At 54.5% G+C, this 19,327-nt stretch overlaps 1 protein-coding gene across 4 annotated transcripts in view; it reads left to right on the top strand.

Annotated features, from left to right (window-relative positions):
• Positions 1-19,327, top strand: part of Dpp9 (dipeptidyl peptidase 9) — a 33,239-nt gene continuing 13,912 nt past the window's right edge. For 3 of the 4 annotated variants that reach the window (XM_021149324.2, XM_029471040.1, XM_021149327.2), the window contains exons 1-10: positions 287-1,224; positions 1,445-1,497; positions 7,096-7,349; positions 12,184-12,296; positions 13,213-13,386; positions 13,462-13,630; positions 13,770-13,883; positions 14,776-14,904; positions 16,177-16,238; positions 18,468-18,568. In XM_021149324.2, coding sequence (XP_021004983.1) covers positions 1,132-1,224; positions 1,445-1,497; positions 7,096-7,349; positions 12,184-12,296; positions 13,213-13,386; positions 13,462-13,630; positions 13,770-13,883; positions 14,776-14,904; positions 16,177-16,238; positions 18,468-18,568 — 1,262 coding nt within the window. In that variant the 5' untranslated portion in view covers positions 287-1,131. Of the gene's footprint in view, positions 153-286; positions 1,225-1,444; positions 1,498-7,095; positions 7,350-12,183; positions 12,297-13,212; positions 13,387-13,461; positions 13,631-13,769; positions 13,884-14,775; positions 14,905-16,176; positions 16,239-18,467; positions 18,569-19,327 lie in introns of those variants that run through there. The other variant, XM_021149326.2, reaches the window with a different exon arrangement.

Raw genomic sequence — 19,327 nt, 5'->3', positions numbered from 1 at the left:
CGCAGCTGGCGGGTCCCCCCGGTGTCCGCCGCCTTCGCTGTCCCCCCGCGCCCGCCACTTCCGGGCCCTCGTCTTGGGCATGGAGCGTCGCGTGTGAGGCGCCGCCGGCCCCGGGGACGCCCTGCCCAGCTTGTCCTCCGCGCCGCGCTCGGGTGAGCAGCGTCCGGCCCCGGCTCGCCGCCTCCCGCCCCGGCCGGCGCCGTCCGTCCGCCTCGGCGCCGCGCGCCCTGTCCTCGTCGTCCCCGCCGCTCTGGTCGCCGCGCTTCGCCGGTTCCGGGCCGCGCCCAAGAGCTGCTGCCGCACCGCTGCGGAGACGCAGCCGCCAGCTTCATCGCAGAGCGCGGCTCAGCCCGGCGTCCGCGCAGCCTCCGCCAGCCTCTGCCAGCCTCGTCTCTGCCAAACCCTCCCTCCCGGCCTCATCCTTCCCAACCCGATCCCCTCAAGCCTCATCCTCTTCCATCTTGATCTTCTAAAGCCGGATCCCCGCAAGCCTGATTCCCCTCCCAGCTTGATCCCTCAAGCCTGATCCCCAAAACTTGATCCGTCCAACTTGTTCCCTCAAGGCCTGATAGTCCAGGTTGACCCTCCTCTCAAACCTGAAATCCTAAAGCTTCATACCCCAAAGCTTGAAACCCGCAGCATGAACCTCTCCAAATGACCCTACCAGCCTGACTCTTCCAAGACTGGTCACTCCCCAAGCCTGATCCTTCACTCAGCCCTTATCCTTTGCCTCAGTTTCCACATTGTCGCATGCCAAGCTTGATAGCCTCCCAGACTAAAATCATATCCTCTGTCTCATCCCTTTCCTCCCCGGATTAGCTTGAACCCCCTCAGTCCCTAACCTCAGCTCCCGGCATTCATTCCCTGCATCTTGAGCCCCACCCTTAGGGTCTCGGCCTTAGGCCCATCCATCCCCTCCCCATCCACGCTTTTGCCCAGCCTTTGACCCCAGCGGCCTTTTTGCTGCCTGTTACCCAGGCTCCCTCGGGAGCCCCCAGGGCAATCACCAACCTGCTTTCGAAGAGTTGGGACTGGTGCCCAGGAGGTGTGGACCACAGTCGCCAGTTCCCTGCTGGGTCCCAGGGAGACCGCACACTGAGGGACACGTCTCTTCCAAGTACAACTCAGGGCATGTTGGCAGCCCCGAGGGGCTGGGAGGCTCAGTTAGAGTCGAACCAGGTAGATAGGGTTAGGCACAGGCGGAGACTCCCGCCCGCATGGAAAGTGAGTGAGAAGAAGCCACACACATCACCGGCCCCTCCATCTTCACCAGCCCCTTCATCCTCACTGGTTCCCCAGTCCCCACCAACCACTCCATCCTTGCCAGCCCCTCATCTTCCGCCAACCCCTCCATCCTTGCCAGACCCCATTTTCACCAACCCCTCCATTCTTGCCAGCCCTTCCCATCTGCCCACCTTAACAACGCCACATTTGTTCTTCTAAGGTCCGTGCCCCTCGCCTGCAGCTGCCATGGAAGCTCCTTGGACCCTTTAGAAGGTGAGTTGTGCTGGGGTTGGGCAGCAAGGCAGGCTCTGTGGTGGGCTGGGGCTTGCTGTGGAATGCAGAGTTTGACAGTGGCTTTGGGGCCAGAGACCCCTGGTCTTGGTCCCTGCTGCAGTACTTTGCCCTCTCCAGGGGGACAAAGGAAGAGTGGCTAGTAAGCTGGGTTTGAGGGAGGCTTAGCCAACCTCCCTAGCTCATCTGATACAGTACCCAGTATGTGGGCCTAAGTCTTTATGGTAGTTTTTGCCTCAGAAAGACCATTGGGTGTGATTTTAAAATGGCTCATTCATCTGACAGCTGTCATTATGATAATCTGCGTGTGCACTTCCGAATCCTCACTTAGCCCCAGGCATAGATATTGTAGTCTGGGTTTATAGCTTTGGGAGTCACACAGCACAGATATGACTAAGCTGGGGTTGGACCCTTCTCCCTGACATGGGAAGTCCTGCTTTTCAGCACTGGACAGAGAACACTGGCCACTCTTCCACTTTGTGTTCAGGTGGCATCAAACATCCGTCAGACTCTTCTGAGAAGGCGACTGGGTAACCAGGACGGCATAATGGCTTGTGCCTTTAGACACTGACAGAATGCTGCCTGGAAAGGAGCTGTCATCCCTTGCGGGCACTGGGATGGGTTGTTCTCTATGAGGCATCCTGGGCCCTGCAAGGTACCTGAACACTGTCCCAGTGGCCAAGCTCTGGTCAGGACAGCCATACATGTCCCTAGACATTTCCTGGGCTCCCCATTTAACAGAGTCACCTGCCTTGAGACCATAGTGTTGTCCAAGTAACTTTTCCTAGCTTTTCTTAGGCAGCTGTTACTCAGAGTCAGCAGCTGATAGGAGACAAGGATTGAGGCTTACATTCTGTTTCCACCGTGCCCTGGGCTGGAAGTGGGGAGTCTTGTCTTAGGGGAGCGGGAGCAACAGCCCCATACACAGAAGATGTTGAGACAAACAGGAAAAGGTGTTTGGGTTTGGTTTGGGGTGAAGGTCTAAAGTGTAGGTGGTGGGGGCCTTGGGTACTGAGGTACCCTGGAGACAGGAGAGTGCTCTGGGACCTCTAAATCCCAGAAACCCACCCCACAAAAGATACAGGTTGCTGTTGCTTGGGACCCAGTGAGACTCTTAGCACAGGGTGTCCCTGATCCCCAGTGCCCATCTGGAGGCAGAGGCGAACTGCTGGCATGGCAGACCCACACTGGTGCCCAGAGCCAGTCAGTGGGTCAGTGTTAAAAAGGTCAAGTTGTGTCTGGATGAGGAGGATGGAGGAGAAAGTGAGGGAGGCCAATGTGGAATACAGGTGGAGAAACCCCCTGCATCTGCTCTTCTTCTCCCCTGCTGATTCTTGAGGAGGCAGCAGGGATGGACCCTGGACCAGGAAATTCTGGGTTGTGAATCCTATCATGTCAGGATGCTGCACAGTGTCTCCAGACTCCACTCTTCCTCCATCTCTTCCTCCTTCACTTTTCCTCTTCTATCTCCTCCATCTCTTCCTTCATCTCCTACCCATCTCCTCCTCCATCTCCTTCTCCATTTCCTCCTCCATCTCCTCTTCCATCTCCCCCTCCATCTCCTCCTCCATCTTCTCCTCCATCCCTCTATCTCCTCTTCCATCCTCTTCCATCTCCTCATTCTCCTTTTCTCCATTTTTCCTGTCTTCCTTCTCCTCTGTCTCTTTCTTGTCTCCTCCCTTCTCCTTCTTGCTAACAGTAGCTCTCATTGTAACTCCTGCCGATCACAGGTGTCCCCAGACATCATGTGTGAGAATCCTGGCTCATGGAGTGTTTAACTGTGGAATCCTAAAAGTGTGCTTTGTTTCCTGGGTGACAGGGAACAAGCCATCTAGCCTTTCTGCGTTCATTTTCTAGTCTCCACCATGAATATGACCTCAGAAGTGGCCCCAGATCACAACACACATCAAGTGTGTGCAGCAGAGACCCGGCCCATGCTCTGTGTGGCCCAACAAGGATTGCAGAGGCCCAAGTGTCCTCCGCCCAGGGGCTGCTCCTAGCCCCACTTTCTAATGATGTAGCAGGAGGGAGGGAAGGGGTGTCTAGGGCTGGTGCTTCCGAGATTCAAGGTCTGGGCACAGTGGTCATCTGTGGTCCCTGCACCATGGTCTCTGAGTCTTATGATGTCCTTTGTGAGGCCTAGTCTTGATTCCCAAAGTGCTGGGTGTCAGCTGGGACAGCTTAGGTAGGACACAGGTCCTATGTCTCTGGCCTTCCTTTTCTCACCTTGTACCATGGGCCATCTGCAAGTCACCCCTTCCATGTTGTTGTGTCTTTTCACCTGAAGTCCCAGTGTCTTCTGTATCCCTGCCTTTTCTCCTTGCATGGGCTCCCTCTGGGGTCTAAGGCAGAAAGTCGGGAGGGAATGTAGGGGTTGTTGGCTTCCTACCCCTGGGGAACAAGGCATCAGAAGTTCAGCAGCTTTGATCACAGCCCCAAGAGTTTTCAATCTTATTCCCTGGTGGCTTTTCAGGTTGCAAAGGTGACATGCTAATGGGTAGAAAGGAAGCAAGGAGACGTAGGTGGCTGGTTAAGTGGCTTGCCACCAACTTTGTCCCTAGCTGTGTAAACTCTTGAGAACTGCTGGACAGGTCGGTGCAGGTCGCCTTGCTGTCACCTGTTTAGTCTCCAGGCCCTTTCTGGGTCCCCATTTTGCATCAGGATAGCAGAGAGGCAAGTGGCTCAGTCTGGCAATAGTCTCAGGCCCTGCTGGAGCTCACACCAAAAGGTTCTAGAACATATCCAAAAGCTCCCGATGTCTCATTTTATTTCTAGTCCCCTGTAGCAGATCTTTGCAGCCTCTGCAGTGACTTTAGGCAAGAGGCCCTCCTAGGCCCTTTTCTGTGCAGGCCTAATGGGATTCTAACACCTGAAAGGGATCACAATTTGTTTCTTACTGTGAGCAAGGCTTGAACTGGGAGGTACTTGAGTCAGTCAATGGCATTCCCTTAGCACAGATTTCTGACTTGCTGCTGGCAGCTCCTTCCTGTCACTGTCCTTGGCTTCTGACTACCCAGAGGATGAGTTGTAGCTCTGGGAATCCTGGTCCCCTCTGGGGTGTTTGAGTCAGGGGCCCTGGGGACATATGTGGTTTCTGATCTGAATTCTTATGAGCAACTGATATGGCAGTGCCCTGTGGGAGGGGAAGGGGGGCATGGTTCCTTGTGTTTCCCTGCCATGGCGGTGCCCTGTGGGAGAGGGAGAAGACTGAGCCAGTTGAGTTTAGCTTGCTGCTGGGTGGCTCCTTTCCACCCTGCCCAAGGTTTCTGCTATACTCACCTTTCAGGGGCATCCCATGCTGTGGCTGATTACAGTATGGCAGAAGAGGTTGGAAACGGGAGCTCCTGTCTCCTGTCTCTGCCCTCAGCCTCGGTTTCCCCACCTGTACAACAGGTTCCTATAAGTCAGAGCAAAGTGATGTTGACAAGCCTGGTTCTCACAGGCTGATATTTTTGCTGCTGCTGCTGCTGCTTCTTCTGCTTCTGCTTCTTCTTCTTCTTTTTTTTTTTTTGTTTTTTGTTTTTTTCGATTTTCGAGACAGGGTTTCTCTGTGTAGCCCTGGCTGTCCTGGAACTCACTTTGTAGTCCAGGCTGGCCTCGAACTCAGAAATCCGCCTGCCTCTGCCTCCCGAGTGCTGGGATTAAAGGCGTGTGCCACCACGCCCGGCTTCTTCTTCTTCTTTAATCAGATATTTTCTTCATTTACATTTCAAATGCTATCCCGATACCCTCCCCCCGCCCTGCTCCCCTACCCACCCAGACATCTTTGCTTCTTTCCTGCAATTTTTAAAGCAGCCTGGGGCCTCACTCTTGTCTGAGTGCACATGTGGGTTTGCATGGCCCGAAGAAACCCTGCAGGTCATTTTGTGGAGTCATGTCTCTCTTTCTGCTTTTAAGTGGTCCTGAGGTGGAAGTCAGGTCACAAATGCTATTGTCTCCTGCATACTTTTCCTGGTCTGGTTCTGAGACAGTGGCACCCTAAGACTTGGGGGTAGAAGTTGCCTTTGCCCTCCTTTGGCCTCCTGGGCACTGGGGTCACAGACATGTGCCATACCACCATGCCATGGGTCTTTTTGTGCGCTTGAATTAGGGTCTCACTGTGCAGCCCAGGCTATCGTGGGACTCAGAGATCTGTTTTCCTCTGCTGAGGTTAGAGGTGTAGCCAGCCCAGCTATTGTGGTCTTCTGTTGAGGAATTTGAAGACAGCTGTGAAGTCTGACTGACTGTGCCTGGGGCGCCCCACCCCCCACCCCCATGGTCCTGCTGCTTGTGTGGTACCACCTTCAGTTCTCACTTCCTGCCACTGCTGAGGCCAGGGAGGCACAGTTGCAGGGACTCCCGGAGCCTGTAGCAGGATCAGCCCCCAGCCACTGTGGCACTACCAGAACTGGGTCACTGGCTAACAGTGTTTAGATTTCTTTAAAGCAAATATTTGCCTGGTTGGTCTAGCTCTGCTCAGATGGAGCTGAGCCCAGTGGCAGCGAGAGGGAAAGGCTTCTGGCTGAGGCTGTTCCCAGCCATGGACAGGAGGGGCAGGAAGGTGGCCTGTAGGACACACTCACCTGGATGATGTCTGTGTGAAGGTCTCCCGTGTCTCCCGAGTGCAGTGACATGACTAGCTTTTCATCTGGAAGCCTCAAGAGTTTGTCTATTGTTAGTGATGCTGATGGGGGTACTGGGTTGCACATCTGAGGAGTGAGACAGAAGTGGAGGGATGGGACAGTAACCATGGTGAAAGTGCTTGATGGACAGGGACTGCCAGGCGGGTAGGGAGACGATTGCGCCATCTCAGAACGGATGGCCAGAAGGCTTCCTAAGGTCCTATTTAATACTTACCTGAGATTGGTTTAGAAGTTAGTCAACCTAAGATGACAAAGCCCAGCCCAGAAAGGATGACATGTACCCTGGGACAAGTGCAAAAGGAGTCTGGCCTGTCTGAGGGTCTGAGTAAGGGCTGGTTTCTCTAGGGCACAGTTATGAAGAGGGAGGTCTTAAGTGTCTGTACAGGAGGGGTCAAACAGCCATAATACACAGTGGATTTTTGTTGTATACTTTTTTTTTTTTTGTAAGTAAGTACACTGTAGCTGTCTCCAGATACTCCAGAAGAGGGCATCAGATTTCGTTACGGATGGTTGTGAGCCACCATGTGGTTGCTGGGATTTGAACTCGGGACCTTCGGAAAAGCAGTCGGTGCTCTTAACCACTGAGCCATCTCGCCAGCCCTATTGTATACTTCTTACAGCCCTGAGTTATTAGTCTAGCATCTGCCTCTGAGCCTTGCCTCAGCCCCTCACTGGGGCGTTCTAGGTGATGGCTCCACCCTTTGCCACACCCAACCAAAGGATGGAAGATCTGGAAGGGTTTCAGATGAATGAGTGGCGTGGATGCAGGTGGGATCTGGCTTAACTCAGCAGAGCCTTGACTCTCAGGAGAATAGTGTAAACAAGTTGCAATAACTTGAGAGAGACTTTGGGGTGACAGTGTTGCTGCCCAGGATGACTGATCTGGAAGCATCCACGGTGAGGATAGATTGTCAGGAAGACGCCCTCTCACATGCTGCACCATTGTCTCCCTTCACAGCTTCTCACCGCCGTCACAGGAGCCCCAGAGGATGTGCAGCGGGGTCTCCCCAGTTGAGCAGGTGGCTGCAGGGGACATGGATGACACGGCAGCACGCTTCTGTGTGCAGAAGCACTCGTGGGATGGGCTGCGTAGCATTATCCACGGCAGTCGCAAGTCCTCGGGCCTCATCGTCAGCAAGGCCCCCCACGACTTCCAGTTTGTGCAGAAGCCTGACGAGTCTGGCCCCCACTCTCACCGTCTCTATTACCTCGGTAAGCTGCCCCTACCCCTTCTCTGGTGGGCCCGGGGTACCAAAAGGTCTCAGAAGCAACCAGCCTGGGGGGCAGCCAATGTTAGTCCACCTCCTCCAAGGTCAGCCACACAGGTGACAATTCAGGGCTGGCCAGGTGTCTCTGAGTCTAGAAACTGTTCCCAGCTGGGCTACTTCCCAGGCACCTGGTCCTGGCTGGGCAGGGCTTCCTGGGGAAGCAGGAAAGGATACAGTTTTCCTGTGGGAGGGGCACATGCTGTTCTAGTAGGAGCTCTGTGTGGTGATGTGTTATGACAGCTCCTGAGGCTCAAAGACCGGCACCCTGTCTGTGTAGCCTTGCCAGGGGCCAGCAGCAGGACATGGCTTGTCATCCCGCTGCAGGACCTGGATGTGCCTGGTCTCTGTGCAGCTATTGACAGTGTTCCCACTGGGCCACCAGACCCTTGGGTATGAGTCTCCGTTCAGGCGTCCATAGCTTCTGCAGACAGGCCCGCACCTGGCCCCAGCACGTAGATAGGAAGTGTGCTCAGTGTCCAGACACTGCCCTGCTAGGCCTAAAGGGCTACGAGAGCTAGAAGAAAGAACCCTCTGGAAATCAGTTAGGCTTGTTTGCCGAGAGTGTGATCCTGGCTGCTGTCTAGAGGTACCGTCCCTTGCACTATGGACTCGGCTGGGTCTCTTGTGGGTAGCTAGGGTTCCTGGAGGTTGCTGTCACCTACAGTTGAGAAACACTCTTTAGCACATGATTCTGGTCATCCTCCAAGCCAGTTTTGTTGCTATTGGTCAAGTGGCATCAGTCTCCGAGACCATGTCTGTGCGTGTCCAGGCAGTGAGCATTTGAATACGTGAATAAATGGACATTGTCAACTGCCCACTGGCGGCTATACATGGATGACAGGAACCACGATGGACACTGAGTGGCTGTCCTCCTCCCACTGTCCCCGTACTTCTTCTTCAGAGCTGTCCCAGGAGGAAGTCACATGGGCTTTTGCAAAGCACCAAACTGCAAATGCAGAGTGGTTGAGAACAGTCTGCTGAGCAACTTTGTGACAGCTGTGAGCCCGAGCAGCCATGGGGCATGGTCATGCTCCCATAGAGGAAAGCAGGACCACTCACTTCTGAGTCTCTTCACCATAGCTGGGCCAGGAGGACAGGAAGGCCTCAGGTCAGACAATAGGCAGGCCTTCCCCCCCACTGAGGTCCCGGGTCCCTACCTCTCAGTGGCGGCCCTGCCCACTTGTTTTGTGTTCTGTCTTTGCCTTTGGTGAATTCACCGCAGCCTACACCTGCTGATGTAGGGAAGCTGGCGAGCAGGCTGTGTTCTTTCTTCCTTGGGCTTCAGGCAGGACCTTCCTGCCTCTTCCAGCTTGTAAAGTGTGCAGCATCTGCTATTGCCACATCTCTCCCATCTCTGCCTTCCTGAATACAGCTTACTTCTCTGTCTGAGATCTCCCTTCGCCTCGGTCTACTGAGGATACTAATGGCTTCAGATCTTCTGCCCTGCTTGAAAGCCTTACTACATCCAGAGCTGCAGAGCTCTGTCTCAACAAATACAGTGACTTTTGAATTCAGGCCTCAGGACACAACTGATTCTCTCTGGGGACCTCTCAGCCTCCCAGTTTCATGGGAAAGGACAGAACCCTCTGGGCTCTCAGTCACGAACCCATCTGGTATGACCCGGGGATAGTTTAAGGAACCAGGACACAAAGCCACTATCCTCAAGGTGATGCGCCTGCGACCCATCCCTCTGGTTCCGGACCCACCTCTGGCAGAGTCAGTGCTGGCACCTTGGGTCTCCTGCCTTCCCACCAGCAGGGAAACTGATCCTCTGACTCCAGATTCCTGGGAGAAGAGATCTGATTGGCTCGGCCTGCTGGTCATTCACATGTGGCCGTTTGCATCTGGGCAGGGATGCTCTCTCCTTAGGGGTCAGTGCAGGGTGTTGGGAGTCTTTAAGGGGGTGTAGGGCCACAGAGGAATATGTAGTGAAGACAGATCCTGAACACGTGCAGGGAGCCCAGAACTTTGTGGCAATGGCCAGTTCTTTCCCACCAACCCCATCATCTCGCTAGGCAGGCCGGTCTGGTCTCAGATCACCTCCTGGACCCTCTGAGGCTTCATCACATGTCTTGCTGCTGTCACTGTCACTGAGGCTTAGGTGGCTGAATCCCTGGTTGAGGATCTCCTATTGCTCTTAGAGTATGACCTGACCCTGCCTCTCCCAAAGTCCTCTGTGAAGGATGGGCTGGATCTCCAAGGGACTTGCCGGCCCTTCCTGTTAGCCCATTCTGTGGCCTGTAGCACCTTCTGTCAGGATAGGGAGGCTTTGGGGCCTGGAGAGGCCCGGACTCTTGACTCCTGTCTTAGGCCACAATCCAAGGTGACTGAGTGTGGGTGTGGACCCAGGGCACCTACCATGCTGGGGTCTGGGCAGGGTGACCAGTCAGAGTGTGCAGTGTGTGTGAGGACAGAGCCTTTTGGTAGGTCAGGCAGCAGAGGCAGAGTAAGGGCTATTCGCGTTCAGCTCCACCCCCACCTTTGCCTTCAGTGCTAGGCATTGTGGGTGTGCTGCCAGCACTGAAGGGCCATCCAGGAAGGCACTGGCTTGAGCCATTGGTGGAATTGCTTGTTAGTCAGCTGTGGAGGGGAGGTGGCTTTGATGTCCTTGGCACAGGCTTACTTTGTTGGACTTCCTGTTCAGAACAGGACAGTAGTGTTCCAGAGCACAGGCCACTGATCCCCACTAGCCCAGTGTAGGACCAAGGGACAATTCATACCTCTGAATGTCTCACTTTCTACATTTTTTTGTTTTGTTTTGTTTTTTGAGACAGGGTTTCTCTGTGTAGCCCTGGCTGTCCTGGCACTCACTTTGTAGACCAGGCTGGCCTCGAACTCAGAAATCCGCCTGCCTCTGCCTCCTGAGTGCTGGGATTAAAGGCGTGCGCCACCACGCCCGGCACTTTCTACATTTCTTAATTGTTGTGTGTGGAGGTTCATGTGCTATGGCACATGTGTGGGCATGTATGTAGAGCTACATATGCTTTGGCATGTGTGTGGGGGCACATATGCTATGTCATATGTGTGAAGGTCAGAGGACAGCTTATAGGAGTTTGTTATTCTCCTTATATCATGTGGGTCCCAGGGCTCAAATGCACGTTATCAGTCTTGATGGTAGGTGCCTCTACCCACTGGGTCCTCTCATTGTGTCACACTCTTAAAAGTGTGCCGCCCAATATCACATGCTTTAGTCCCAGCTCTCAGGAGAGGCAGGCAGATTTCTGTGAGTTCAAGACCAGCCAAGTTTACCTGTGAGTTACAGGCCATCCTCAGCTACATAAAAAGTTCAAGGCCAGCCTGGTGTACATATCGAGTTCCAGGACAGCCTAGGCTACGTAGCAAGTTCCAGGACACACCGTGACCCTGTCACAGAAAACCAAAATAAAACCAGACAGTCCTGGCAGCTGCAGATATGGAGTAAGGCAGAGGTCATGCATTCTGCAAGTTCCTGTAAGAGGCACTGTGTTCTGGGGCTGCCAAGTGCTATGGCACCTGGCATATATACTCCCACACAGCTCTGTACTCGGGATGACAGCCCTGGTTCCCAGCACTCTTTACCAGAGGGGTAACTGAGGCACGTTGAAGCTGGTCACTCTTTGCTGACCATGTAACTGTTAACGATGCCACACGCCATGACCTCTGCTTCCCTACCTGTGGAAGACACACTTGTTACCTGACCATTTACCTGCTACAAGCCATGGAGTTGCCACACGCTGTGACCTCAGCTTCCCCACCTGTGGAGGACACACTTGTCACCTCCAGCTGGGAAGCGGAGGCTTGAAGAACAAGAAAAATTCAGGGTTACCCTTGTTTACCTAGCAAGTCAGAGACCAGCTTATAGGACACTCTGTCCAAAAAAGCAAAAGGAAAAAAAGTAGTGACCCAGGGGGGTGCACATGTTCTGTGCAGCTGATGGGCACCGAGTAAGGAGGCTGGCTTGCAGGCTCACAGCCATGCACCCAGCTTCAAAGGTGCTGAGGAGTCAGCTACGAGCTTGAGAGCTCTCCAGCAGAGATATAGTCCAGCTAGGTAGAGGTGCATGTGTCCTGTCTCCAGGCAACTGCCCACATTCCCTCAGCGACTATCCATGTCCTTCGGTCAGGGCTCAAATCCATTTGTCCTCAGAGGTGATGCCCACAGGAACCTCAGGCATGGGGCTTGAGGAGGGTGGAGTTGGAGCTCTCCCTAACCCAGGGCTGCAGTGTAAGGAAACAATCTCTAAGAGCACCTGCTATGCCCGACGGTGTGACATGCTCGCATGCATGCATGAGCACACACTCCTCCCAGAGGAATCTTCTAGAGCCACCCCTGACTGCAGGAGGGCTGATTCCCAGAGGCTGCTGCAGCCACTGTGGCCTGAGTCTTGGGGTGGGAGAGCCTACCACAGGCATGACCAAACAGCAGGGCTGGGTAGAGTGCAGGCTGTACAAATGTATCCCAGCACCCGTGTCAAGGCCAGACGTGCTCAATGCACCTGTCACCTGGCAGGTGTCTATGTCAGGGAAGGGGAGCTAGGAAGACACCTGGGGCTCACTGGCCAGCCAGCTAAATCAGCAGGAGATCCTGACTGCCTGCATTTGGGAGAACGATGCAGGTGGATCCCTGTAGATTCAAGGTAGAGAGAGAGCGAAAGAGAGCAAGGGAGAGGAGATGCCTGATGCCTTCTGTATGCACACAGTGATGGACACATGGACTCTGACTCGAGAGAGGGAGCCATGGCCTGACACCCTCTCAGGTAGGGCCCCCAAACTCTTGAGCGTTCTCTGACTCCCCTCCAGGAATGCCTTACGGCAGCCGTGAGAACTCCCTCCTCTACTCCGAGATCCCCAAGAAGGTGCGGAAGGAGGCCCTGCTGCTGCTGTCCTGGAAGCAGATGCTGGACCACTTCCAGGTGAGCCAGTGGCGCCACACCTGGCTTCTGGGAACAGAGCTCTGACCGGGGCACTTATCAGGCCCACTTCTTTCCCCTGCCTACACCTTCCAATGGAGGGTGACTCATAGACCTGGCAAATGATTAACATGACTGCCAAGAGGTGCCGAGTGAAGGGGACACTCTGGAGTGGCTGTGGTCTGTGGCTGTAAACATTGCACAAGGCTGCAGCTCGGTGGCAAGCCTCGCCCAGCATGTGCCAAGGCCCTGGGATCTCTCAGAGGGAAAAACAACATCATCACAGTGGCCTACCGGAGTCCCTCCTATCTTGCCTACTCACTCCCAGTTTGGTTGCCCCTCTTGGCTCCTGAGGAACCTTGAACACAGCTCAATGCTGGGACAGGACCCCAGGCTTTCACATCTGCCTCCTCCACACCGCAGCTCTGAGCTGGACCCAAGCCCAGTCCTGAGGATTACTGCATGGAGGACTCAGTTGGCACCCAGGAGGCCCTAGGTCCCATCCCATCTTACCAGGCAGGGTTGTGCATGCCTGCCAGCTCAGCACTTGAGGTGGAGGCAGGATGATTGGGAGTTCAGAATTATCCTCTGCTAAGTAGTGAATTCCAGCTTAGCCTGGGCCACCCAAGAGCCCGTTTCAAACAAACAGACTCATTCCATGTCCTTGTGACTCTGACCAAATCGCTTGCCCACCGGGATCCCCCCACTCCACCTGCAGTGGGCATCCAGGGCAGGTGATTGGCAGAACCTTGGGCATGTTCTATACAGCTGTGGATTTAGAAGGGTGTGAAAGGGGTTTGGAATGTCCCCACAGGTCCTCAGGATAGGGATGTGGGGACATCACAAGTTCCTGGATATCGTAAGGTGTTCTGTGTCACAATGGGGAATCTGAGTGAGGTTGTGTCCCCTGTGTCCCCAGGCCACACCCCACCATGGTGTCTACTCCCGAGAGGAGGAGCTACTGCGGGAGCGCAAGCGCCTGGGCGTCTTCGGAATCACCTCTTATGACTTCCACAGTGAGAGCGGCCTCTTCCTCTTCCAGGCCAGCAATAGCCTGTTCCACTGCAGGGATGGTGGCAAGAATGGCTTTATGGTGAGGCACGACCTATGTCCTGGGCTGGGGATGTAAGGCCAGCGCCCTAACTGTCCCTCCCGTCCCTGCCCTCAGGTGTCCCCGATGAAGCCACTGGAGATCAAGACCCAGTGTTCTGGGCCACGCATGGACCCCAAAATCTGCCCCGCAGACCCTGCCTTCTTTTCCTTCATCAACAGCAGTGATCTGTGGGTGGCAAACATCGAGACTGGGGAGGAACGGCGGCTCACCTTCTGTCACCAGGGTGAGGTCTGGGCATGAACAGGGTTAGGGGTGGCAGGCTGCCTGGTCGTGTCATCATGTTTTGAAGATGGCTGATGTATGGCATCATAAGTTCCTGACTCCCAGAGGCCATGTGTCACTCACAGTGTGCCCTTTTCCAGGTTCAGCCGGTGTCCTGGACAATCCCAAGTCAGCAGGCGTGGCCACATTTGTCATTCAGGAGGAGTTTGACCGCTTCACTGGGTGCTGGTGGTGCCCCACGGCCTCTTGGGAAGGTAGCAAGTCCACTTCTCAGTGCTGTATTCCAATCTAAGGACGCAACACCTCCCCTGAATTAGTCCATGTGCTCCCAGGCCCAACACTTAGGGACCCGTTAAATACCCATGTCAGGGTCTGCTCAGGACAGGGGGAGGAGGGCAGAGCCACATCCTTATCCCCTCACTGGAAGAGCCTAAGGCAGGGGCTCCACCCATGACCATGCTCCCTCCCAGGTACTCATCGGGAGATCCTACGCGGAGACTCCACCCCTGACCACATCCTCAGCCACTCACTGGGGGTTCTAGGCAAGGCTTCACCCCTGACCACGGCCCCGGCCCTTTACTGGGGAATTCTAGACTGGGAGCCCACCTCTGAGCCACACTGAGGCATTCCAGGCCAGGGTCCACGTGTGACCAGCCCCTCACGGGGCTGTACCATGCCCGCACCCCTCACTGTGGGGTCTGTACTTCCAGAACATGTGAGTGTGTGTTCAGGTTATCAAAATAAGATCTCTCTGACTGACTGGTATAGATAGCAGACATGCATGGCCCCACACTGGCCTCTGGTTCTGAGGTGCAGTGAGTGGGACAGGTGTGGCTTTTCCTAAGGCTCTGGCGCGCTCACCGTGTCCTCTACTGTCCCTTGTTGTGTCCTGGTCCTATGAGTACTCCTGTCATCTTGGCCCAGGGTCTCCCCTGACCTCACTGTGCCTGTTGATCCCTCAGGAAGCACACAGGGGCAGGACCTCAGGCTAGAGCTTGAGCAGATGGTTTCAGGGACCAGCCTGACTCTTCACACCTCCAGCAGGTGTCCTCTGAGCTGCTTTGTGCCCTCTCTCGCCCCTCTGAGGCTCAGAGCCCCCGTTTGTTGTGGACAAGCATCTCGACTCTTTACCTTGTGCCCCGCCAGGCTCCGAAGGCCTCAAGACGCTGCGCATCCTATATGAGGAAGTGGACGAGTCTGAGGTAGAGGTCATTCATGTGCCCTCCCCCGCCCTGGAGGAGAGAAAGACGGACTCCTACCGCTACCCCAGGACAGGTGGGTGCCCGTGGCAAGACCACCTGCTGCTAGGAGGTCTCTACATTGCAGCTAGTGCAGTTCTGACTTCTGGGGTCCCCTCCACCTGGCTGTATTGAGTCTCATGGTCCCAGAACTCAGAGGCCACAGATCAGCTAGGTAGGTCCAGAAAGGGTGGCAGTGGCATGCTCCTCCAAATGACACATCTCTGCACATCTCCACACCAGGACAGCCACAGACGAGCAGGTTGGGTTAATGGGAGATTCTTCTGTGCAGTGGCGCCACCTGTCATCTCAGCACTCAGGAGGCTGAGGGAGGAGGCTTATGAGTTCAGGCCAGCCTAGGCTGCGTACTGAACACCTGTCAAAACAAAAAACAAGTGGTGGAATTGAAAGGGACTGGCTCTCCTGGCTGAGCCCTGTTTCTTTGTTAGAAGCCTTGAGGCAGCAGTAGCCCCTGCCAGCCTGGTTCAACCTCAGGCCTCCTGCCTGATAGATAACCTATGGGAGTCACTGACCTTGGACTAAGGCTTGGTGTGCAGAGCCGCAGCCTCCATCCACAGCACCACAGACTCAGTGTGGTAAGGGGCACTCCTGTCACTGCCACACGAGTCCAGAAGATCAGGGGTTGAAGGTCAGTCTCAGCGTTGTAGAAAGTTCCAGGCCAGCCTGGGCTACATGAGACCCTATCTAAAAAACAAATAAAAATGCCAGACTGCCATGGCGGACACACAGTGAGCCTCCCAAGACCCTCTGTAGGACCTAGGCTGTCTACAGGACATCTGTGGGAATGATCCACATTTAGCCCATGCTTAACAAATGTGGAAGGTAAGAGTTGGATGTCCCGTGGTACCCTGTGCTGGGCCCTGAGCTGTCTTCCAGATAACTCCCAGGATTTATTTATAGCCACACCCCACCTCTTAGAAGTGTGGACTGTCCCAGTCTGTGGCCACTGCCTCCCAAGGGCCTGGTCTGGCTGAGTGTGCTGATGTGTCCTGTTCCTGTCCCCACCTCCTTAGCTGCACAGAGGCAGGGACAGGGCCGTTTTCCTTATATGTTGCATTTTGTTCCTGTTCCAGCTCTTCTCATGACCTGGCCTGCGCCCCCAGGTGACAAAGTAACACACCTTATATCCCCTGTTAGGAATGTGGTCCAGGCCCTGGGTCAGATTATCCCTGCCCAAGAGGAGCCGTGCCACTTCCCCACACAGGTGCCGTTACAAAGTCCCTGGCCAGGGCAGCCTCCGTAAGCGACAGCCTGGCAATCACCTGGCCTTCTCCCCTCCCCTCCACAGGCAGCAAGAACCCCAAGATTGCCTTGAAGCTGGCTGAGCTCCAGACGGACCGTCAGGGCAAAGTAAGAGCCCAGTGTATGGGAGAGCTCGCACAAGGAATGACGGGGGCCGGGCGCAGCTAGCCTACTCTCTGGGACATGTGTGTGGTGCAACTAACTGGCCTCATCTGTCTCCTGTGGTGGCCATAAGCCCAGAACACTGGGCTGACATAAGCCAGTCTCCAGGTCTCCTCCTGTTGGGCAGGGCAGTGTTCTGGATCCTTCTCTGTCCTCCTTTGCGTTGCCCACTTAGAGGCACTGAGTAAGTAAAGCCTTGCAACTCAGAGTATGTGCCAAGCAGCAAGGGCAGCGTGGCCCCGAAAGGAGGTCTCTGGTGAGCGCATCTACCTGCCTCTGTAGGCCCATCCGCTACTCTGACGCACCTTCCCCAAGCCCGGTGAGAGCTGTTGACAGCATTCTGAAGTCCAAACCCCTCAGGTCACCAAGGATGTATGACACTGAAAGTCACCAAGGCAGCTCCTGGGCCCGAGGCTGTGTGGTGCTTGCTTTTGGGGACACCAGGCAGGCATTTTGTGCAGCTGCAGGAGTGGCCCCCCAGGGATTTAGTTATTAGGTTAATATACCGCGTGTGAAGGTCAGAGGACAGACTGTGGGGGTTAGCTTTCTCCCTACACCTTGTGGGTTCTCACAGTCAGACGAGACCTGGGGACTCAGGTCATCGAGCTTGGTGCCAGGATCCTCTCACTGACTCCCTAGCAAACTTTTGCAAAACCTCTGATAACGTGGACTCCATACTGTTATTATTTGCACTTCTTCCTTTATGCATATTAGGCCCTCACTCACCAAGACCTTTGTATAATCTTCAGAACATTCCAGCATTACCAGTGATGTGGGGATCACTACCAAGTGGTTTTTTTGGGGGGTGGGGCAGCAGGGGAGTTCAAGGCCTTTTTTTTTCCTTTTTTAAAAATGTATCTATGAGTGCAGTGCCTATAGAGGCCAGGAGAGGGCGTCGGAGCCATTGGGCTAGAGTTACAGGCAGACGTGGGCTACCCTGTGGGTGCTGGGAACTGAACTTGGGCCTGCAAGTGCAGTAAGAGCTCAGTCACTGCCCTATCCTGAGCTACACCCAAGCCTCCTCCACACACAGGCTCCTGAGCCGGGGGTGGGCTATAGCAGCTGAACAGTTGTGGGCAGGTGACCTTGCCAGGGTTGCCACTATGACCCTGCCTGCCTTTCTCCCCTGTCATCTGCTTGCTCAGCTTGCCCTAGACCCCTTGACTCTCCAAGGGTGACTCAGGGCAGAAACAGGTGCTTCTAAAACCGTGTGTGTGTGTGTGTTTGTGTGTGTGTGAGGGAGTGCCATGTGCTATTGGGGTGTCATTGTCGTCGTCCCCCGTCCCCCCCTCCCCCCGCAAGGAGCTGTCACTACAGCAGAGAGCCACAGAGATGCTGTCTGCAGTCATACAGATGGGTGTTGGTAGGCCTGTCCCCCTCCGAGGGCTGAACAGGGTCTGTCCCAACAACTCAGGTGACCACCTGTCCTGAGGTTCTAGTGGAGAGAGAGAAGGAAGGAGGGAGGGAGGGAGTGAGGGAGGGAGAGAGAGAGAGAGAGAGAGAGAGAGAGAGGGAGGGAGAGAGAGAGGAGGGAGTGAGGGAGGGAGAGAGAGGGAGAGAGAGAGAGAGAGAATATGAATGAATGAATGAATGAATGAATATGTGTCTGTCTGTCTGATTGCATCTCTCTCTTGTATGATATGACTTGTTAGATTAGGATCCCCAATCCAGTGTGACTTCCACCTTACCTATTATACTTCAGAAAGCTGCCTGCCTACCTGCCTGCTTTCCTGTCTGCCTGCCTGCCTCCTTCCTTCCTTCCTTCCTTCTTTCCTTCCTTCCTTCCTTCCTTCCTTCCTTCCTTCCTTCCTTCCTTCCTAGATTCATTTATTTTGATTTATTTATTTATTTTGAGACAAGGTCTTTCTTTGAGTCTTAGAACTCACTATGTAGACCAGGCTGGCCTCAAACTCACAGAGATGGACCTGCCTCTGCCTCCTCAGTGCTGAGATTAAAGGCATGAGACACCACACCTGGCTATTTATTTTAGTGTATGCTTGTCCACTTATGCATGCACCATGTACATGCAGTGCTCATGAGGGCCAGAAGAGGGCGTTAGTGCTCCTGAAACTGGCATTCCCAACCTGTTAGACACTGTGCTGTGCATCGAACCATCAGTTGGTTGGAGATCAGTGAGGCTGTGGTGATGTGTGTGACGTGGCCCTGTTTCTCTAGATCGTGTCAAGCTGCGAGAAGGAACTGGTACAGCCGTTCAGCTCCCTTTTCCCCAAAGTGGAGTACATCGCCCGGGCTGGCTGGACACGGGATGGCAAATAGTGAGTTTCTTGGGAATGGTCAAGGATCTGTAGGCTACTTGGGGCCCCACCAGAGTGGAACTCAGTGCCGTGCAGCCATGACTTTCCCCTCAGGGTCCCCTCCAGCCCTAGCCGGCAGGAGACAAAGCGGGAGGCTCAGGGGTCAATCAGTCTGACCAGAGTCATGAGGGTGGTCCAGGGTAGAAGAAAACACTAGGCCACAGACAGGATGAAGCCCTTGGGGTCCTGAGTGCTCCACAGTTGGGACAGAATGCAGAGACAAACAGCCTTCTTCACCACTTCCTCCTCATCTTTCCTCTTGCTGTGTAGCCCAGGCTGACCTAGAACTTGCTTTGAAGTCAAGGATAACCCCTTTTGCCTCTACCTCCCTACTCTTGGGATGACAGGTGCACAGCCATGTCAAAACTGTTTCAAAATGAAAAATTTAAAAGGCCTGGGTGCAGGTGTAGCTTTACATGAGACCCCCCGTGATCATGCCCAGCACCAGAATAGAATGGAATGGAATGGAATGGAATAGAATAGAATAGAATAGAATAAGCCGGGCAGTGGTGGCACACACCTTTAATCTCAGCACTTGGGAGGCAGAGGCAGGCAGACTTCTGAGTTTGANGNCAGCCTGGTCTACAGAATGAGTTCTAGGATAGCCAGGACAAAAGAATATTAGAAGCCGGGCGTGGTGGCGCACGCCTTTAATCCCAGCACTCGGGAGGCAGAGGCAGGCGGATTTCTGAGTTCGAGGCCAGCCTGGTCTACAAAGTG

The sequence above is a fragment of the Mus caroli genome, chromosome 17, assembly GCF_900094665.2.
Source record: "Mus caroli chromosome 17, CAROLI_EIJ_v1.1, whole genome shotgun sequence".
Lineage (NCBI taxonomy): Eukaryota > Metazoa > Chordata > Mammalia > Rodentia > Muridae > Mus > Mus caroli.
This window is presented reverse-complemented; position numbering and strand designations above follow the sequence as displayed.